Source organism: Channa argus, chromosome 16, assembly GCF_033026475.1.
Source record: "Channa argus isolate prfri chromosome 16, Channa argus male v1.0, whole genome shotgun sequence".
Taxonomy (NCBI): domain Eukaryota; kingdom Metazoa; phylum Chordata; class Actinopteri; order Anabantiformes; family Channidae; genus Channa; species Channa argus.
In genome coordinates this window covers 2,147,845-2,167,380 of record NC_090212.1, presented here as the reverse complement: position 1 = coordinate 2,167,380, position 19,536 = coordinate 2,147,845, and the positions used below count along the sequence as shown (strand labels likewise).

General features: G+C 37.7%; 1 protein-coding gene across 6 annotated transcripts in view; it reads left to right on the top strand.

Moving 5' to 3' along the window:
• The window catches only part of adck1 (aarF domain containing kinase 1), a 60,958-nt gene that overhangs the window by 18,348 nt on the left and 23,074 nt on the right, over positions 1-19,536 (top strand). For all 6 annotated transcript variants that reach the window (XM_067480275.1, XM_067480276.1, XM_067480274.1 and 3 more), the window contains 4 exons: positions 3,616-3,819; positions 14,854-15,012; positions 15,857-16,015; positions 17,926-18,042. In XM_067480275.1, the coding sequence (XP_067336376.1) occupies positions 3,616-3,819; positions 14,854-15,012; positions 15,857-16,015; positions 17,926-18,042 (639 nt within the window). The remainder of the gene's footprint in view (positions 1-3,615; positions 3,820-14,853; positions 15,013-15,856; positions 16,016-17,925; positions 18,043-19,536) is intronic.

Sequence of the window (19,536 nt, the reverse complement as noted above, 5' to 3'; positions counted from 1 at the left end):
GTGGGCAGAGAAAGGAAAGACACCTACAGCTTATCCACAACAGTCCGATTTAAAAATCTGCAGGGGAAAGTGACTTATTTGGACAATAATTATCTCTCGGGCCTAAGGCGCCACCCAGTTAACTGTCTGACAATCTGACCTTTTATTCACTCAGCTGCATATTCCTGTCTGCAGCCTTTGGTTAGGCACCTGGGCAGCTGGAAAAAGACAATTAGAAACCTGGTTATGCATATACATGGCAGAGAAATTGGTTCTCCAACAGAAATATACTTGGGGAAACTAGTATACACTGCTACTCTGTACACAGAGTTAGGGGACATCTGACCCTACTTTTTGCAGCGTTTCCTGTATTCTTGGTCCCAGTCCGACCTCTGTTTGTTTCTTTACAGCTAATTCTGCATGTTGAACAGTGTGTAACAAGAGTCATTAAAGTAACAAAAGCAAGCAAACAACGATTTGTCATCTTCCTTTTTATATGAACATTCTAGTATAAGAATATTTTCATGACACAGCTGCTGTCTTTGTCAGACTGTCAAACAGCTAACACCTAACTTCAATGTCCTGCCGTCTCAAATGTTATAACCCATAATTCCACTGTGATCCCTCCATGTTCCTATGAAAGCATAGTGACACATTGATGAAGTAAAAGAATACTCCCACTGACTCTACCTAAACTTACTTACAGAGAGGATTTCTATAGACAAAAACTTGTCTGTCCCCAGTGTCACCAACCTGTACTCAGAGGGGAAAATAAAGAGAGTAGGGGGTGACACTGTGTCTATGTCCATTTTAGTTCCAGCCCTCTTCCCTTTACAAAGCTTTGCTGAGTGTGTTTTTGTGCTGGTACCTTTGATGATTAGCCTCATCATAGACAACTGACTCCTGCAGCATTTCAGATCTAGTATACTAATTTTCTCTGAATTAAATTGGAGTAAAAATATGAAATAAAACATTGATTCCAAAAGCTTAACACTCATAGATGGAGGCCTGCTGTTGATTCTTTTTAATAGTTAATGTTGACACAGCTGATCTGTAAACTGCCATTTTTTGCATAAAGACTAACAGGAAGAAACTGCTGCAGGTAAACAGTTGATCCAGTTTTTATTAATATAATAACATCACTTTAAGGGTCCTTCTTTTCTACCTTCATGCCTTTTCTCCTGTTTTCTTTTTTCCCACTCCTCCCACCCTTCCCTCCCTTGCTCACTCACCCTCTTGCAACCATTGCACACTAGCCCATAGCCATTTATTTACTGTCTTTGCCAACTTGTGTGAAGAGGATGAGTGTAGTGAGACCGAAAGGCATTCTGCACACAGCTCCCGTGTCTCTGTGTTGTACCACAAATTAACACGTGTCTAATCCGCTCACGGTCCATTTGATTGGCTGCCTCATGTGTGGAGATAGTGGGTGGTGGCCAGCATCAGCCTATCCAAGAGCAGAGTTCCCCCTCAGGCTGTCAGCGAGCGGAATTGCCATGGTGATGTCATCTTCAAGCTGTGAGTCCGCCCCCATCAGACAAAGCGCACTGATTACTGGAGGAGAGGAGAGAGGAAGGAGGGATGATGAATCTCATGATTAGGCTACAAGCCGTGGGCAACCTGATGCCAGATTTTCATTCTGATCAGCACAGAAAAAAATTAGCTCCCAAACACATTTCTGCCAGAAATTTCTCTAACACGACTTCAGGTAATTGGGCTGTCTGAAATCAGAGGCTGTTGTCTTGAAATAACTGATTTGCTGATCAGGCTGGGAGGATTACAATTTTAAAGAAATTTTACATGTATACTTATTCTTAAGCAAATGTTACGGTTACGATATGCACAGCAGACTTGTGTTAAACAGCAACACCGATTATGTTGTATGATAGGAAGTTGGAATTTAGTATTTGGAATTTCATGATTAACGTTAATCCAAACATTTAATTTGTATAAATATCCATCTTAATATGTATGTTTTTAATTGACCAAAACATAATTCTACTATTAGTCTTCCGTACAAACAGATAAAGAGGGGGCTTTCTAGAGGAGTGACGGCGTGAGTGATTGTTTTTAGAAAAAGGGTTCCCAATGTATTTTTAAGCAGAAAGGCTCATCTGGGAAATTCTGGTGACTTGTTTCTGTCAATCGCTTTGTCATCATTGCCCAGATGACACTCATGTCAAATAGTCCTATGGGATCATTGTGTGTGTGTGTGTGTGTGTGTGTGTGTGTGTGTGTGAGTCCGTGCAGGCATGCTGAGTTGTATTCTTGGTGTGTGTAGTGGGGTTACAGAGGTTAAGGGGAGCTAATTTCACGGCTTTTTATTTGCACTGGTCTCAGGAGAGCAACCCTCTGTAAGCATTATCACTTCCAGCTGGTTTAAATGGGACAGACGGGACAGGCCCACCACCACCACCATCACCACCACCACCACACACAGACCACAAACTAACACACCATACTCAATCCCTATATATATATATATATAGACAATAACACTATTTTTATAATATTTAATATTTATCTTCCTGTGATCATGTCTATTGCAATTTAACAACCATTTACCAGAGGAATTTAATCTTAGAATTTATAATAATTAACTGACTAATGTAAAGCGTTTGCATAAAAGTTGTTCAATTCTACAGTCCAGATAAGTTAATCAAATATGTACTTTCAGATCTACATATATATTGCAAAAGTGACACAGTTTCCCTCATTTTGGGTATATACCACAATGGATTTGACATGAAACAATCACTATGTGGGTAAAATGTAGACTGGCAGCTTTAATTTGGTTTAAAATATCGGATGAGCTGTATGGCAAATACAGTCATTTTAATCATAGGCTTCCCAACTTTGGTGCCTTTTTTATTTTTAAAATTGTTCCAAATAGTTGATTTGGCTAAACATACAATTTTTCTAATCTCGCTCTCTCTTTGTAGTCCTTATACTCTCTCTCTCTTTTATAATGGAATTTTTTTTCATCCTAATTATTGCTTACTTCCTTGGCAGTGACAGCTCTTTGGACTTGTATATATTGACAGTTAACAACAGGTTACACAGTAAATGCAACACTTACAATTAACTCTAAACCTTTAATTTGTTTTCTTGTAAATACATTCAAGAGGAAATAACACACATCTTGCCAAGGAACAAAGCACCCAACTCTCTAGATACTTATGAGCCACTAAAATTGATATGATATAGAGTAAAGAAATAAAATAAAAGGGTCACTATAGACAGTATGAACTCTATTTTCCATATTGTACTACACACATTCATCCTTATCTTTTCCCTCTGCTATTAGTTTACCAGAACAATACACAAAAGGGTTCAAAGCTGGTTCTGCAGATAATCAGTGCTGTCATTTTCCTTCAGAGGTCTGATGACAGTCTTGAGAGCCAGCACATTAAATTGAAACTTGAAGTCCCATGAAAATGCACCTTTGCATAGATGATGTTTGGCTCCATCAAATCAGAATGTCAATGTTGCATGTTAGAAATGCCATGATATTTGGTACGTGCACTCATGCTTTCAAGAGAAAAATCCATTTGGGTTTATTAACCTTTGCAGGCTTTTTTTTTATTATTTTAAGACACTTTGTTATCGTGTTGTCTCTGTTTATAAAACCTGAAGGTGCATCGAAGATCAGCAGAGCGTCTTCGAGATTTATGCTGTGCCAACCGGGGTACCTTCATCAAGGTGGGTCAGCACCTCGGTGCTCTGGACTACCTGCTGCCTGAGGAATACACATCCACCCTGAAGGTGCTCCACAGCCGAGCCCCTCAGAGCAGCATGGAGGAGATCCAGCAGGTCATCAGAGAAGACCTTGGCAAGGAGGTAAGACTGCGTCTCTGATATAATGTTAACGGGTTAGTGCAAATGCATTCTATACGGTTGTTACTTGTAAATAATTAAAGTCTTTATCATCTACCATCTATGTTGATTACTGTATATACATAAATCTTTCACAATCTTTCACGTTTTATTTTTCTACTGTCTAAAACTGTAAACCTACACTTTACAGGTATTTTTCCTAGCAGTGTTTCTGAGAAACTTGATAAAGTGTCAGATACAAGATATTTATATTTATTTAAATCATTTAGATTTGAATTTCTTTAGGTTTTGCCATGTTGTTGTTTGATTTGGAATCTGGTTTATGACAGGATCAGGTTTGTCTAACCAGTAACTGAAGATAGAAGCATATGTGTGCATTGTAGGCTGCAGAAAAAAGAACAAATAAAGCAGTAGTGGATATGTATGACTATTCTATCCTCATTTCATTTCATAACCAAGCCATCTCCCTGATGTAGCTGCTAATGCTGCTGTCAGTACACAGTGCAGAGTTTGCTCTTAAACTTGTTGTTATGACAGCCTTTTAGGGGCTGCTAGAGGAAAGACAATTGTTCTGTTATTCTCACATACATTACTAGAGTCTTCTCTCTCTACTGCACCCTCCTGAGTGCTGTGTGTGTGTGTGTGTGTGTGTGTGTGTGTGTGTGTGTCTGTGTTAAAGAAATTGCTTTATTAAACTCAGTATGGTATATTAAATTAACAAATCCAAGAACAGTCAATACGCTGCTCCTAATATGAGGCAGTGCCAAACAATACATGTTTAAATTATGTACCAAAATCTAGTGTGGACCATGTCTGGGTTGAATGACCCTTTTATATGATGACCAGAATAATAATTTAGCATTAAGTATTTTATATAGTATATCCTAAATACTTTAATTTCACTAGTATACGTATAGCACAGTGATACAATTAGGATATGTACAAAATCGCAAAGTTGCAAATATGCTAATTCGGAACATTTTATTAAATTGTCCCCAGAGAAAATCTAATCTTGTACTACAACATACAGTGTTTTTGATTACAGTGATATTAAATGGTTTTTTTGGATGGTTTTGTTTATTATAGTTTCTAGATTTTGTTTTTGGCTTTTGGTTTTATTTCTTCTTCCACTTCAAATAGTTTTTAGTTAAAATAACTGTTCTGGAAATTGGAAGATTTACAAGAAACTGGAATTGTTTCAGTTTAATTTGAGACTATAAAAACATTGTAATTCTTATTTTAATTTAAAACTTTTAAATGTGTATAAGTGCCATGGAAGGTTGACCATACTATATGAACCATGGCTAAGAATTTATCAACCTAGGGATCAACTTTGTTTTTGAGAACTGTGGGGACCATAGTACAAGATACATGGTAAAAGGTAACTTATAGCCCTGTGACAGCCAAATTTTGTAAATCAAATGGATGTTCCTGTTATGTGTTATCACAGAGCTCCTACATGCTTGTCTTCATTCAGACGCAGTTTCGTTGTTGATTTAGAGGAACACTAATTATTCTACAGAGGTGGGAGCTCTTTTCCTCCCCCTCGACAGTAACTGCAGCACACACTAAAAACTTTTATTCTGCAAAGACTAAAACAGTCAACAGTGACACAAGGCAAGTGCCATAGGGACTAATTTTGGATAAACAGCCTCCTTTGCCCCGTAGAACTGGAATACAATTCTAATTTTAACCACTTTTAGGCAACAGACCTAACGTAAAAGTACATCTAACTAATTTTTCATGATTACCCCTAAGGCTAAACAGACCACAAGGCATTACACTGATTCTAGCAGTTTTTTTTTTTTTTTTCCTGTTTACGCATTTGAGTTATTCATAGGAGCAGAGAGGTTCAATAATCCACCGCAGTGTATCAAAGACTGGTCAATAGGCTTTCACACTACAGTGGTTTAAAGGTCTTTATTAATCAAATATTAGTTTTTTGTCAGTGTCAATCCAGCAATTTTTACATTGGTGAAGTAAAGATCTACATTTAATTGACGTAGTTGTACTGTTTTTTTGCAAGTCAGCAAATCAGATGGTATCTTTTCAATACATTTTTTGTTATCTAACATTAGTGCAGTATCTGTATCGGTACTTTCAAAAAGAAAAAACAACACCCTAGTATTGAATAGCTGTCATAAAAGTTATATCTTGACTACTTGAATGCTGCCATTGTTTCTGGCTGCATAGCTTCATTATCTTTTCACTTCTGTGATATTTTTTTATTCAGCGAATCTGCAATCAGAGCATTTCTTCCATGTCTTTATTATTGAGGTCATAGTGGGTGGTGAAGTTTGACGGGAGTGCATGAAAAAACACAGTATAATGTTTTGGTCACCTAGGCCTATTTAAAATGAATTAGGGGATCTCAGTGATGTAGATTCTGGCAAAACACAGTTATTTCCAATACAAATAGATGAACATACCTAACTGGTGGCATTTCATAAGATTTTCTAAATGTAGAAATCATGTAAGTGCTCTTATTCTTAAGGGAACAAAAACAATCTCATTCCTCTGCTGTGATACTATGCAAACCATTATTGTAACTTGTTACTTGTTAAAAGTAGCTCAGTAGCTGGGACATCTAATTGAGACAGGTTAAATAGCTTTTACTAAAATTAGATTACTTTTCTAATACAAAATATCTTTGAAAAAAAATATTTTTTTAGAAATATATTGGGGCTTTTTTTTTTTTTTTTTGCAGAGTAGATTTAAATGCATGGATTCAAATAATGAGAATACATAAGGCCTCACTGCATGACACCATATCGGGATGCTACTAAGTTAAGAGTTGAATTAGATTATTTTTGCTAAGAATACTTTGGAATGAGTAGTATAGAAGTAAACCTGCTGATATACAAATTATAGTATAATGCATTGGCAGTGTGTGCTGTGGGGCGAGAGAGAGTTATTTTTACTTGCACACAATATTACAAATAACCACATTCTTCTATTTAAAATACAATTTGTGTGCATTGTGTACTGAAACAGTTTAAGAATCTAATTTCCTTTCGGGGTGGTAATAGATCTCTAATACCACTTTGACCATAATTCCTGCTATTTTAGGAATAATACCCATCATTATTATAAGAAATAAAAATTGACATACTGAAATGTCAAACGTGTTAACATTTCCTAGGCCAAGAGATAGGCAGCTGTGGAACACATACGTTATTTCAAAGGTTTGCTAAATAATTTTTCATATCCAGTAAAGCCATTAGAAAGCAGTGAAATGTGTAAATGAGGTGAATAGAAGCTATAGTTACAGTCAACTTGAATTGCTTCCTTGCAGCTACTACAGAATTTCCTATTCGGTCCCATTCATGTTTTTATTTATTAAGGTGTGCATTCAGTTTGACTTCTTCCCATGTCTCTGTGTGACATCATTATCCTTTAAAAGACGATAATATAGCTCCTGTGTGAACAAAGAGGACAACAGAATGAATCAGCCCTCCTCCCCTTTGGAGTGGCAGCAGAAGAAGTAACACTGATGAGCAGTGCCAGGGAGCTCATCAGTGTCACTCACAGGAAAAGCTTCTGTATCATTTCCGTTTGAGTACACATGCTTTTTTTTAACACGTGGATGCTTTCTTATGTCTGCTGCATATTTTCATACATAAGTAGTGAGTAGAGAGTGGTGTGTGCTGTTCAGCACAATTTGTGGTGACATATGCATTCCTACTGTGTGTATTTGGATAGGCTTGCCTAGTTCTGGCTGCCTTTTCCCCTCCATAGTGAAACTGCTGAAAGACCAGCATGTGCAATATGTCGTTTTACCAAACAGAATCTGTTTCCAGGCTGAATCTTACACTTAGTTGGTGCTTAGGCATAACAAAGGAAAGGATGAGTGCATCATGGGAAATTGGGGTCTTGCCTAGATAGTATGGCACAAGTGTAGAGACATCTGTGGACTTGGAGATTCAGGAAGTGGCAGTAAATGACTGCAATGAAAATGTAAAACAGGCCAAAAAAATACAACATGAAATGGAAGATGTTATGTTCTGTAACCACGTGACTCATAATTATATAATGATTAAAAATGATTTTTTTTTTTTCAATTGAATCTTCATGTTGGCATTTTTTTTTTTTTTTTTTGAAACTTTTACCCAAATGTGTTGGCACAATTTTAGTCAACCGTTTACAGCACAAGAAGCAGCAGTCTAGTTACAGCAGAAACCAGCTGGCATCTAGCTAGGGGTATTCATTTAGAAATAACCGATATGCCACCATGCCACAACCGTTGGCCATGAGTTGAATAGAAATAATTCCTACCCCCTGGCCAATCACAGTCAAGTTGTCCCCAAACATCAAGTGTTTTGCTCTCTTTGATGATATTAATCTTGGAAGCTAGTTTGGCAGCTAACATTTTATTGCTTGTGGGTGTATTTGAGCCATTTCTTTTTCTTTAAGCATGGAAGGTTACTTTTATAACACAATGACTGGTCAAACCACATTAACTATCAAATCATTCTGTGTCAACAATGCAGTATAAAACAAATGAAATCTTGAATGTAAGGTTTGTAATCCAAAGAAAAAAACTGCAAATAAAAACAGGAAAAGATCAGAAATCTAAGGGGCTTATAAGATATGTTGACCGATCCTTTACATAAAAATACCACAAGCAATGATTATGTCCCTAAATAAGTCTGTTGTGAAGATGTAGTAAATTTATATATGTGTGTGTGTGTGTGTGTGTGTACAGATGTAGCCCTTGAAAGTGTCAGGAGTTTTTTCTGTGCGGTATGTTCGTGGTAACCTACTGGTAGCGTTCCATCAGCAATGCAGTGTGTTTAATACAGAAAAATGCTCATTAAATCCAACCTGCAGCTCGCCTTTTTAGCCACCAGGCGTCGCAAAGTGTCGTCCTCGTCATCAGTCCACAGTGCTGAATCCTACCGTCTGTGGATACATTAGCAACCTCCTAGCGAAAATTTGTTTTAAAAATTTACTATTTCATACACGTTCAGTCACCCTGTCTCATAAAAGGTTCACAAGCAACCAAACTGCAAAATTATTTTGAAGGGAACATTTGATATTTGGATTATAGACCACTGCAACATGTCTTTAACAGATAAATCGATACATTTACCTACAGACATATGAACCCTCGTCCATCACTCTACCGGAGTGCGGTGCTTTAATGCCAGATTTGTGAGTTCGATTCCAACCAATCCAATTTTTTCGATTAGTTTTATTAATCATGGGCTGCGACCATGTTTTACTGTGCGTGATTTTAGTGTCAGATCATCTGGAGCAGCTCCTCTTCTTTCATCTCAACATGTACTGCAGTGACGTTTCCATTCGATGACAAATGATTTTCTAAAAACATTTATCCAGTTATTTTCCTTATAGTTTAATTTTACAATTCATTTAAAAGTGTCTCTCTCTTCTCCTGAAGTGATCAGGTTTCACTTGTCAGCCTCTAAAACTGCAGGTCTGACCTGAACATGCACAAGTTTGAGTATATCAGTTTATCCAATTTTATTAAATTTTTATGTCCTTCGGTTATCCTGTGAGTTCAGGGTTGTCACAGTGGACCGTGTGGCCTTACCAACTGAGCTACAGCCACCCCTATAGTTCATCTTACCTGGAAAAGGCTCTGGACATTGACTCCCCCACCCCTCCTGTGTCTGGCAGTGGTTTGATCCCCGGGACCGGCGCACAATGATCCACTGTGGCGACTGAACTCATGGGATAAGCCGAAAGGACAAAAAAAAAAACACACACACACACAGACAGCTGGATGGGGATGTTTGTGTTTTTTAGAGTTGGATTTGTGACTTTCTTTTCTCTATAAAGTAATCTCTCTAATTTTTGGACTTGGGTGCCTTTGTGATTTATATGTCTTCATCCGTCTGGGGATGTGGCCAGCTGCCAGCAGGCAAAATGGCCACCTTGCCACGCTGACACAGACTCCAGTGTGTTGCCATCCAACTGTGAGGCCTAAGGGGCCATTTTATTTGTGCCATAACTCATTTCAGGTAGCGTATGTCACTGCGGGACTCCCCTCTGGGAGTGGGGCCCACATGCATACATTACCATGTTTATTAACTCCACAGCTGAGATTTACATAAGAAGTAACTGGGTAGTAGGAGAGTGTTGAAGCCAGAGGCCATAGACCAGACCACTGGTGACACAACCTAGAGCTGCAAATGTGACAAAGACATTTGACCCAAACTGCTAGCTGCCATCTTTAATGTTGTCCAAAAAATAACCAAATTCTAAACTGTTAAATTAGTAGAACATCTCAGTGGGATTTCTCAGATTCTCACTGCTGCTAAAAATGGCAGGCACATCTAAGAAATTACACGTTTCCTAACCCATGTCAGATCCCATTGGATACTTGGTGGGTCCAGACAATTTGATTCCATTTGGCATATTTGCATAATGAATAACTCAGCTGTTCCTGTACAGGATCCCGTGCTGCTTCATAATTTATCATCCAATGGCATCTTCTACAGAGCTGTTCAGCCTCTACATGAGCTAACATCATGTTTAAATTAGCCTCTCTTTAATGTTTCACTAGGTACATACGACAGGGGAATTCTCCCCACTGTACAATTTATAGTATAAATATGAAAAGGATGTCCAATCCCATATTCAGCAAAAAACAAACACAAACTAAACACGCTAAATATTATACTGTAGTAGATGAAGAAGAGCAATACAAGCACAGTACAACAAAACATCAATTTAGTGGATTTCGTGTTATGTGATTAATTTATAACCCTGATTAAAATATATTTTGTTTGTATGTCACAGTTTAATATCCTCACTACTCATCTCTCCAAGGGAGTGCATTAGTGGTTAATAATAAGCCATGTGCATTCCCTTTTTGGTTTGTCAGTAAAAAGCTCTTGTACAGCTCATTTGTGTGGACAATGACATCCCACACATGAAGGTTAGTTCGTACAGCGTGCCCAAGTTAAGTTGCGTACTTTTTTCAACATGCTGCCTTTTCTTGTTCACTTAACAGATTTGTATCTATGAGATACGACAGCCTCAGGATGGTGGGAAGGTTCCAAAGCACACAATAAGTCTTTTCTAATCACTCCAGGTCCTTTGGGAGGCCTGTTTAACCTTCAAACCCACACACTAATTATTGTGTGCGCGTTCTGTGTGTCCACAGAGATGAGTAGAAGCTAATGAAGGACCCTCTGGTCTAAGGGCACACTGGTTGCTTAACGTTCAGAGCTGTGATAGACATTTGTACATGAACTTGCAACAGTTTAACAGTAGCTGCATCAAACCCAAGGTCTGTCTAATTCATTGATTCAATCACAAATCTTTGTTTTGAGTCTTTGTAATAAATGTGTATTCACCATAGTTATCATTGCATATTTGGACAATTTACAATCAGTGGTCTAATATATGATGATTGATGTCCTCTCAAATGAGACAGAAAGGGTCTGTATATTCAGGTCATGATTAATATGTTACAGGCAATTTAGAGTCAGCAGCTAACCAGAGTACACAGAGGAAACCCATGCAAGCACGGGGAGAACATGCAAACTCCACACAGAAAGGCCACAGCCAGCAGGTCGATTCGAATTGGGGACCTTCTAGCTGTGAGGCAGCAGTGCTACCCACTCTGCTCTGTGCCTGTCTCTGTATGTCTCTTTGTGTCAGCCCTGTGATAAATTGGGAAAATCTAATCAGTTAGCTTTGAAGAAATTTCCTCAAAGTGTTCCTGAGAAATTGTGTTCACAAGAATGGGAGGAAAGTACAGACTGTCAACCAGAAAATCCTAAAACATAATGCCTCTGGCCACAGCTATCACTGGCACAAAGGCATAACAAGAAAAATGAGCTTTGAAGTTGATTAGAGTTACGGTGGAGCACTGGAACACCCCCTAAGACCCACTTTTTTGTAAATGCTCTGACTCTGTTGTGCAACCTTCACTATTTACCCCTTGTCAAAGCTGCTCCGATCCTTACACTTGCCCAATTTTTCTGCTTCCAGCACATCAACTTAAAGAACTAACCGTTCACTTACTTACAGTATTTGCCTTGTTTCAGCACTTTGTAGATGTAAGTATCAGTGTTAGCCCACAGCGACAAGGTCTTGTGTTTGAATTTGCATTTCTCTGTTTTCACTTCCACATTGTCCTAAAGTTTCCAATTTAAACAAATAAGAAAAGGAAAGAAAAGTAAAGAAAGTAAAGAAAACTTCTCAAACAAGCCTGCAATGTCAGTGAGAGAAATACTTTCTCGTATTAAGGTAAGATCCAGCCAATGGCAGATACCATTGCAGTGAAATAATCAATGGTATTCTCTCACCTGTCAGTGATTGCAGTGCTGTATTGTTGTATATTCTAATGGAATTGAATCTTATAAAACAAAATTATAATGCTACTTGCAGTTACAATTCTCCAGCATTATTCATTTAATCAATTTAAAAAATAGCAACCAACACTTTCAAAAAGCTCACATAAAAAAACCCAAATGAGCTGATGTTAGACTGCTTCTTTAGACAGACCATGTGTGTGGCTCTCATCTTCAAGCCCTTTACATCTTACTGAGGAGGCAAATCTTTAAAACTGACTCACAGCTGGAGTTTTTATTTACAGTACACCTTACTGAAACGGAAGGAAATAGTGCATTTGTGGGGAGATATTTTCAACAACAGATTAATGCACATTTGGTAATCGAGTGAGCATTTCTAGCAGAAATAACAGCAAATATTTAGCGACACATCAAGAACTCAGAACTCAACTGAACCTGTCACTCTGACAGCTCTTTAGATCCCATTGGGAGTCTCTGCCTTTTTCAGCATAATGATCTCTCGAACAGTCTTAACCTTCTCCTCTGTCATTAAAATTGGATTACCACAATCTTACTCCTCCCTAACAAGATTGCATTAACAGAGAGGTCACACTGCAAAAAGTCTCAATCCACCGAATAGGACATGTTGGCTATTAGAGACACTTCAGATATTACCTTTTCATAAGACAACTTTTTTTCAACTGCCAATGCATAAAAACTTGTTTGAGAAGTTTCCATATTAATTTCTTGATATTTGAAGTAGAAATTCAAATAAATGTAGAGAAAAAAGACATTGTTGCTCTAAGGTAACTGCAAATCCCTGAGCCTATGATACTGCCACTCACCTCGAGAAAATGCTGAAACATGTCATCCCGCACATGCTGATCAAGTAAAATGACTTTGGCAATTTGTTCATGTTCGAAGAAATGTGAAGAAATGCAGAAATGCGTAGCTAAATCTTTGGTCCAGTGATTTGTAAAGATCAATGTTTGTCTGTTGAATAAAACATTTTAAGATTACAAGTAAATGCCTGATCATATTACTTGTCTCTTTATTTGATAGTTCTTTCTCTCTCATGCTTATCTCCAAAGTGTGTGTGTGTGTGTGTCTCTCTCTGCACTGCTCTCCATGCCTTCTTGGTGCTGAAAGACACACAGTCTTAAAGTATTTAAAACACCATCTTAAACCCCCAAAAAGCTGGATTTAGTACTTTGTCATTTGTCATTTTTCCTACTACTCCTAAGTATAATTCCATTTTACACAACCAGTTGCACACGGAGCCCTCAACACCAAACACACAAACACCAAAGATATGAATATAAAAAAAACAGGATTTTATACATATATGACTGCAGAATTTTATTTGTTGTCAGTGTCGCAGTGATAATATAATAATCATAAAATCCATCCAACTAAACCCTACCAAACTGGGATTACCTTGACACAAAGTCAATCTTGGGTAGCACGCTAACCAACACAACTATACAACAACCATTGCAAAAGCACATATAACCTCTTCCAGTGTCCTGTTAGTGAGTTCTTTAGGATATTTGCTACATTTGCTAAACTTCTGTTGACATACATTGTTACAGTATATTTAGCCTTGCTAATAAACTCAAAATAACAAGCTATGTGGTGCCATAAAGCATTAGAAGTTAAGTGGACTTTAAAGTTGCAAAATGCCGATTCAGGTCCACTGTTTTTTACAAGTCCTTATAGCATCAAAATGATGCAGCAGTTATTTTAATACACGTTTAAAATTGGCGCTTTACATTTTGAGATCGTACAAACTAATGAGAAATAACAAATTGGGTGGATTTATTGTTTAGGATCAAATATAAACTTGTTGATCTCTCGGTGGTACCCATTATTGCAGTTTTAGTGTAGAGTGGCGATGGTTAATGTGCAACACATAACCTTAGTAAGGCCTTAGTGAAGTGAAATGCCATATTAATGCTAACATCAACTATCAAATAAGTTCCCATTCAGAAAAATGAGGAGAGAATAGTAGAGAAGAGGAAGCCTGTGTGAGATAAGTGTGATAACACATGTTATCACACTTTTTTGCAGGGATCTGAATTACTGATGTAAGCCATGGACATAGATGGTTAACAAATGTATTTACAAGACAAATATATTTATTCTGTTCTTAATTGTTATTGGGCTGTTAAGACAATACCAGCCTCTAAGTATTGTCCATTTTTCCCCTTTCTGTCCAGCAGTCACTGCCCCAGTTAGTTGGTGTATAATAGTGGTAAAAAGAACGACCGATGGCGAGATGCAAATAGTCATTAAATTCCATGCTGACCTCCAGCCCCTCTCACTAACTGATAGTGATCCAAAAGATGCTAAAGCTGTTACAGCTTTTAACTCTACCTTCCCTTGGTTTTCCATTTTGACATAATGAAATGTGAAGTATGAAGTGTCTTCACACAAACTGCCGGATTTTACAGTTGTGGGGAAGGAAGGAAGTAAAATCTCTTCTCATTTCTTCTCAAATGAGCTCACCTCAATTAAAACTGTGTTCATATCATGTAAATAAATCAAGCAAATCAATTTTTCAGCTGATTTGATGTGTTATTTCCATGACATACCGACAATGTAATTTGTTTATCTAATAATAACTTGTAGGCAGACATAATCCGATTAATGATAGCGCTTCCATCCCATTCACGAGTACACAGCACAATGCCTCCCATCATCATTGTCATTCTCTCAAGCTGAATAACTTTATTCTTATTCTTATTTCTCTTCCCCAACCCTCTTGTAGATGTCAGAGTTATTTGTGTCCTTCGAGGAAACTCCTCAGGGTGCTGCCTCTTTAGCCCAGGTCCACAAAGCAGTGCTGCATGATGGGAGGACAGTGGCTGTCAAGGTTCAACACCCTAAAGTCCAGAGACAAAGCTCGAAGGACATATTGGTAATGGAGGTGAGTACGATTTGGTTAACTTACTTGGTAGTGGCTCATCTTGTCTGAAACTCCTCTCGTGTAGGCATAGTTATATCGTGAAGGTAAATTGACATGTTCAGATAGAACAGAACACATCTTTACTTTATCAAGTTTGTCAGCAATAATTTCTCAAGTTTTTTCTTTCTTTATCATTCTTTTGCAAGGTAATCTTTTTTATCTGCCAACTAGATATTTCCCCAGAACTCTTGATGCTTTTGGCAAATGCTAATTTGATCTTCCTGTTTTTGAGGGAATTTCCAATAACTCCTATCTAATCTTAAACCTAATCTTGTCTGGTGAAGTCTTTGCTTGATTGTTGACTTTGACTTTGAGACAGACATGCCCACAATTTTTTAGTTTTTTCACCAGTTGTTTTTCATGGTCTTCTCCAGCATATTCTTCATGCATCTAAGGATGCATAAAATAGTTGAGTCAGCCACAGCTAGTAGTTTTGCCTCTATGTTGGAATTGTTCCCATTTTTAAGCTTCACTGGCTGTGATTGCTCTTTGAAATTTTATGGACGGCAAAACTGATTCCAAATTCATATGCCTTTGAAGTTAACACCAAGTCTATATCTTTTTTTGCTTTCTTGCGAATACATAGTGATAGCTGACAGTGTACATTTACGGCACATATTAGTGGTTTCATTATAAATCCATTGTTGTAGCATGCACAGACAATATTCTGAAAATGTTTTCACCGTGCAAATATGAACAGCCCTGAGTGTATAATGGCATAAAATGATCAACACTAACATGATCATCAGTGTATATGTACATGCCTGTTTTATACCTGACAGGGATTCTGATTCATTGTTTGAAGGTGTTGGTGAGGGCAGTTCATTGGCTCTTCCCAGACTTTGCTTTTATGTGGTTGGTGGAAGAGGCCAAGAAGAACATGCCACTGGAGTTGGACTTTCTTAATGAGGGACACAATGCTGAGACGGTAGCCAACATGCTGTCCCACTTCCCATTTCTCAAGGTAAGCCCATTAATGTGAATTTTTCCTACCTTGCTTTTTTTGGCTTTCACAATGGGATGTTTTATTTTGATCTTGCTGTTCTCATGTCTGCACACATACTAGTAAATAGCTAATAATAATCAGAGTTATTTAGTTTCAGTTAAAGGTCCCGTTATTTAAAATTGTATGCAGTACAGTTAATAGAGGTCAGACACTAATAAATGTTTATGACAGTTCCCTCTGTGGTGCCTGTCGAATAGGGTTAGCAGAATGTCGCAAATCATATTTCCTTTACTAGACAGACTTGGACTTTATGTCTATTATCATTTAATTTCCTGGTGTCCTTTTTCTTAATACATTTGTTTGAGAACTTTTATTAGCCCTGCTGAATATAAATTAGACTTTCTCTCTTTCTTTGTTTGATGTTAAAACCCCAAGAGATAGAACTTCATTTGGTTTTGTCTTCTTTTCAGTCATTTGCTTTTTTTATTGTGTTTTTTTTTTTTTATTGTGCAAGATGGTGTATAGAAACATAAAACTTGGAACCAAAGATAATGTTGTGCAAATGCCCTCCAGTGCATCTAGTAAAATTACAGTTAGCCAGGTGGACAAAAAATGCCTTTTGTACCAAGTCTTGCTAATTATATTTTATTGAACCCATGTAATTGATAAATTCCCAATGACAGCCTTGTTTAACATTAAAAAGTAATTTACAGTTAAACTGAGATCCAATCAAGTTCTCATGGAAATCAAAGCTAATGAGATGCTGCAAAAATTGTCATCCTTGTTAAACATATTCATAAACTTGAATCTGTTTTATCTTCATGTCACTAAAAACAGAAGTAATAGGAGAACAATTTAAATCAGTGTAAGTGTATTCAACAAAGGTTTTACTTTTTATATAGCTTGTCCTGTTCATCCCAAAGTTAGACTTGTATTCTTTGTGATTTCCTGAAAAAAGGTTTCATGCTGTTAATACCTTTGTATTAGTGTAGTTTTGGTCTTGAGGCAGATGAAACAGATTTCATTCATGCCTTTTAATTTAGCAACTCTGGATTAGTGTGCATGCTTGAATTATTTATTTATTTTTTGTCCTTTCGGCTTATCCCGTGAGTTTAGGGTCGCAAGTGTTAATCTTTACCATTTTTACAATATGTAAAAAGAGAAAGAATCTTTCTAGTTGTGTTATTTGAAATGCTTTGGAACATATGGCCCCAGTTATTAGACAACACCATTTACCGCAACAGTTTTCATGAATACAGTAATATTAGTTTTGAAAAATATATTGTGTTCAGTTTATGTAGACAGAAAACACTGGCTAAAATGCAGATTTAAGTTTCTGGCTGTATCTCCAAACTCTACACCAAGTTAAACTGAGCTTAGGAGAAAATAAAACAAAAATAAAACTGTTGTCGGGTTGGTTTTGTTTAGCAGTACAGCTTAGCTGCAGATTGTGACTATCAAAGCTGCTATTTAAAATTGTCTCTTATCTCAAGCTTTACAGTTTTTGAGTTTGAATTCTTCATAATTACCAACACGTGTGTGAGATAAAGTAAGTATTCCATGAGCGGTTATTTGTCCAACATCTACCTGATAATCGGAGCGCTGGTTTATTAGAAAAAACAGTGCATCCAGTGGGTCTACATCACTATTAAAAGCTGTGATGATGCTCTAAAAACTTACATCCTTCTTAATTTTATCTTGCTTGAATCTTAAAAAAAGGGCTTACATTTCCTTCTAAAAGGTCTTAAAAGGTCTTGTGTTAAAACTGAATTGTTGAAATGTACAGGATCCTTGTTCAAATCCATTGCATTTAATTTCTATTTACATTTTACTCAGGTTTGTATAGGTATAATTGTATATGTGAAAATGTATGGACACAAGCTACACTTCGGTCCTTTCCTTATACCTCGTCTTTTCTTTCTTCATAGATACCCATTATCCACTGGGATCTGTCCACAAAGAGGATCCTAACCATGGAGTTTGCTGAGGGTGGGCAGATCAACGACAAGGACTACATGAAGAAACACAGTGTTAATGTCAATGAGGTAATGAGGTGGTCTGCCAGCTCTCTGTAAAGAAGTTTGCCTTTTTGTAGGCTTGACATTTTTTTTTTACTCTTTTGCTAAACAGCCAACAGGGCTAGAACTTTTCCAAATATACCTACCACTAAGAATTTTTTTGTGATATAACTGGAAATTGGATATAACTTATTGGATAGAAAATCCCTACCACAAAAGAAACCACTGCACAAAGGGCAACCTCTGAAAGATATATATCAACCTGCCAAAGTGGCTACCTGTCACTGCTGAAGTCCACACACATTTGGCGAGCTGGCTATTGTTAATATCAAGTCCTAGTTACACACACACATGCACTGGCACCTGTGAAAGCTTTATGTTAGCAGAGGTACAGCTTCAGTATTCCTTCTATACATGTCGACATAGAATTTATTCAAGCACAGTATTGAGCAATGAACTAGGCTTAACTCATCTATGTGGTCCATCACATGTACATGAGCTGGACAACTAAAAATTGTGACATAAGCACTTCCTTAGTGAACCTGCGGTAAGGGCACAGGCTTTCTCTGCTGTATGTTCTTTTATGTTCCTAGGTGTAATTTCTATAGTTTTACCCTCTTCTGTTATATGCCCTAGTGTTCTCTTGGAACACAGCCTTCAAAGTCAAGATGATTGTGGGAAAGAAGATTGATGTGTACGTAGGAGGGAGAGTAGTAGTTTTTACATTCTAAGAGAAGCTGACTTACTAATGTAGCTGCCTTCCATTTGGCCGTACCGCTATACTGGTTGTCACATACCTACTGAGAGCTGAGAATTTGTTCTGATGATTTAATTATTTTATTTAGGTTTATGGTTTGATTTCAATTCAATTCAACTTTATTTATATAGCGCCGAGTTACAACAAAGTCCTCTCAAGGCATTTTTTACGGAATAAAGTCAAGACTATAAAGATGTATAGAGAGAACCCAACAATTCCCCCTGGAGCTAGCCATAGGTAACAGCGAAGACGAAAAACTCCTTTTAATGGAAGAAACCTCCAGCAGAACCAGGTTCAGGGTGGTAAATGGTAAATGGTAAATGGTCTGCACTTATATAGCGCTTTTCTACCTATTGGCACTCAAAGCGCTTTACACTGCTTCTTATTTACCCAATTACACTCACAATCACAATCACACACACATTCATACACCGATGGGGGGAGCTGGCCAACACTCACCGGGAGCAACTAAGTTGGGGTTCAGTGTCTTGCTCAAGGACACTTCGACATGTGACCGGAGGAGCCGGGGATTGAACCAACAACTGTGAGATTGGTGGCCAACCGCTCTACCTTCCTGCGCCACAGTCGCCCTGGGCAGCCATCTGCCTTGACCAGTTGGGGTGAGTGGAAAGTGAAGAGAGAAAAGAACAAGAGCAACAAAAGCAACAACAAAACATCGGGCAGGTTGGTAGGACCAGTAGCTGCACGATGGAAAACACACAGCTCCAAAGCCCGGGGACACCTGCAGAAAGGGACAGAGAGAA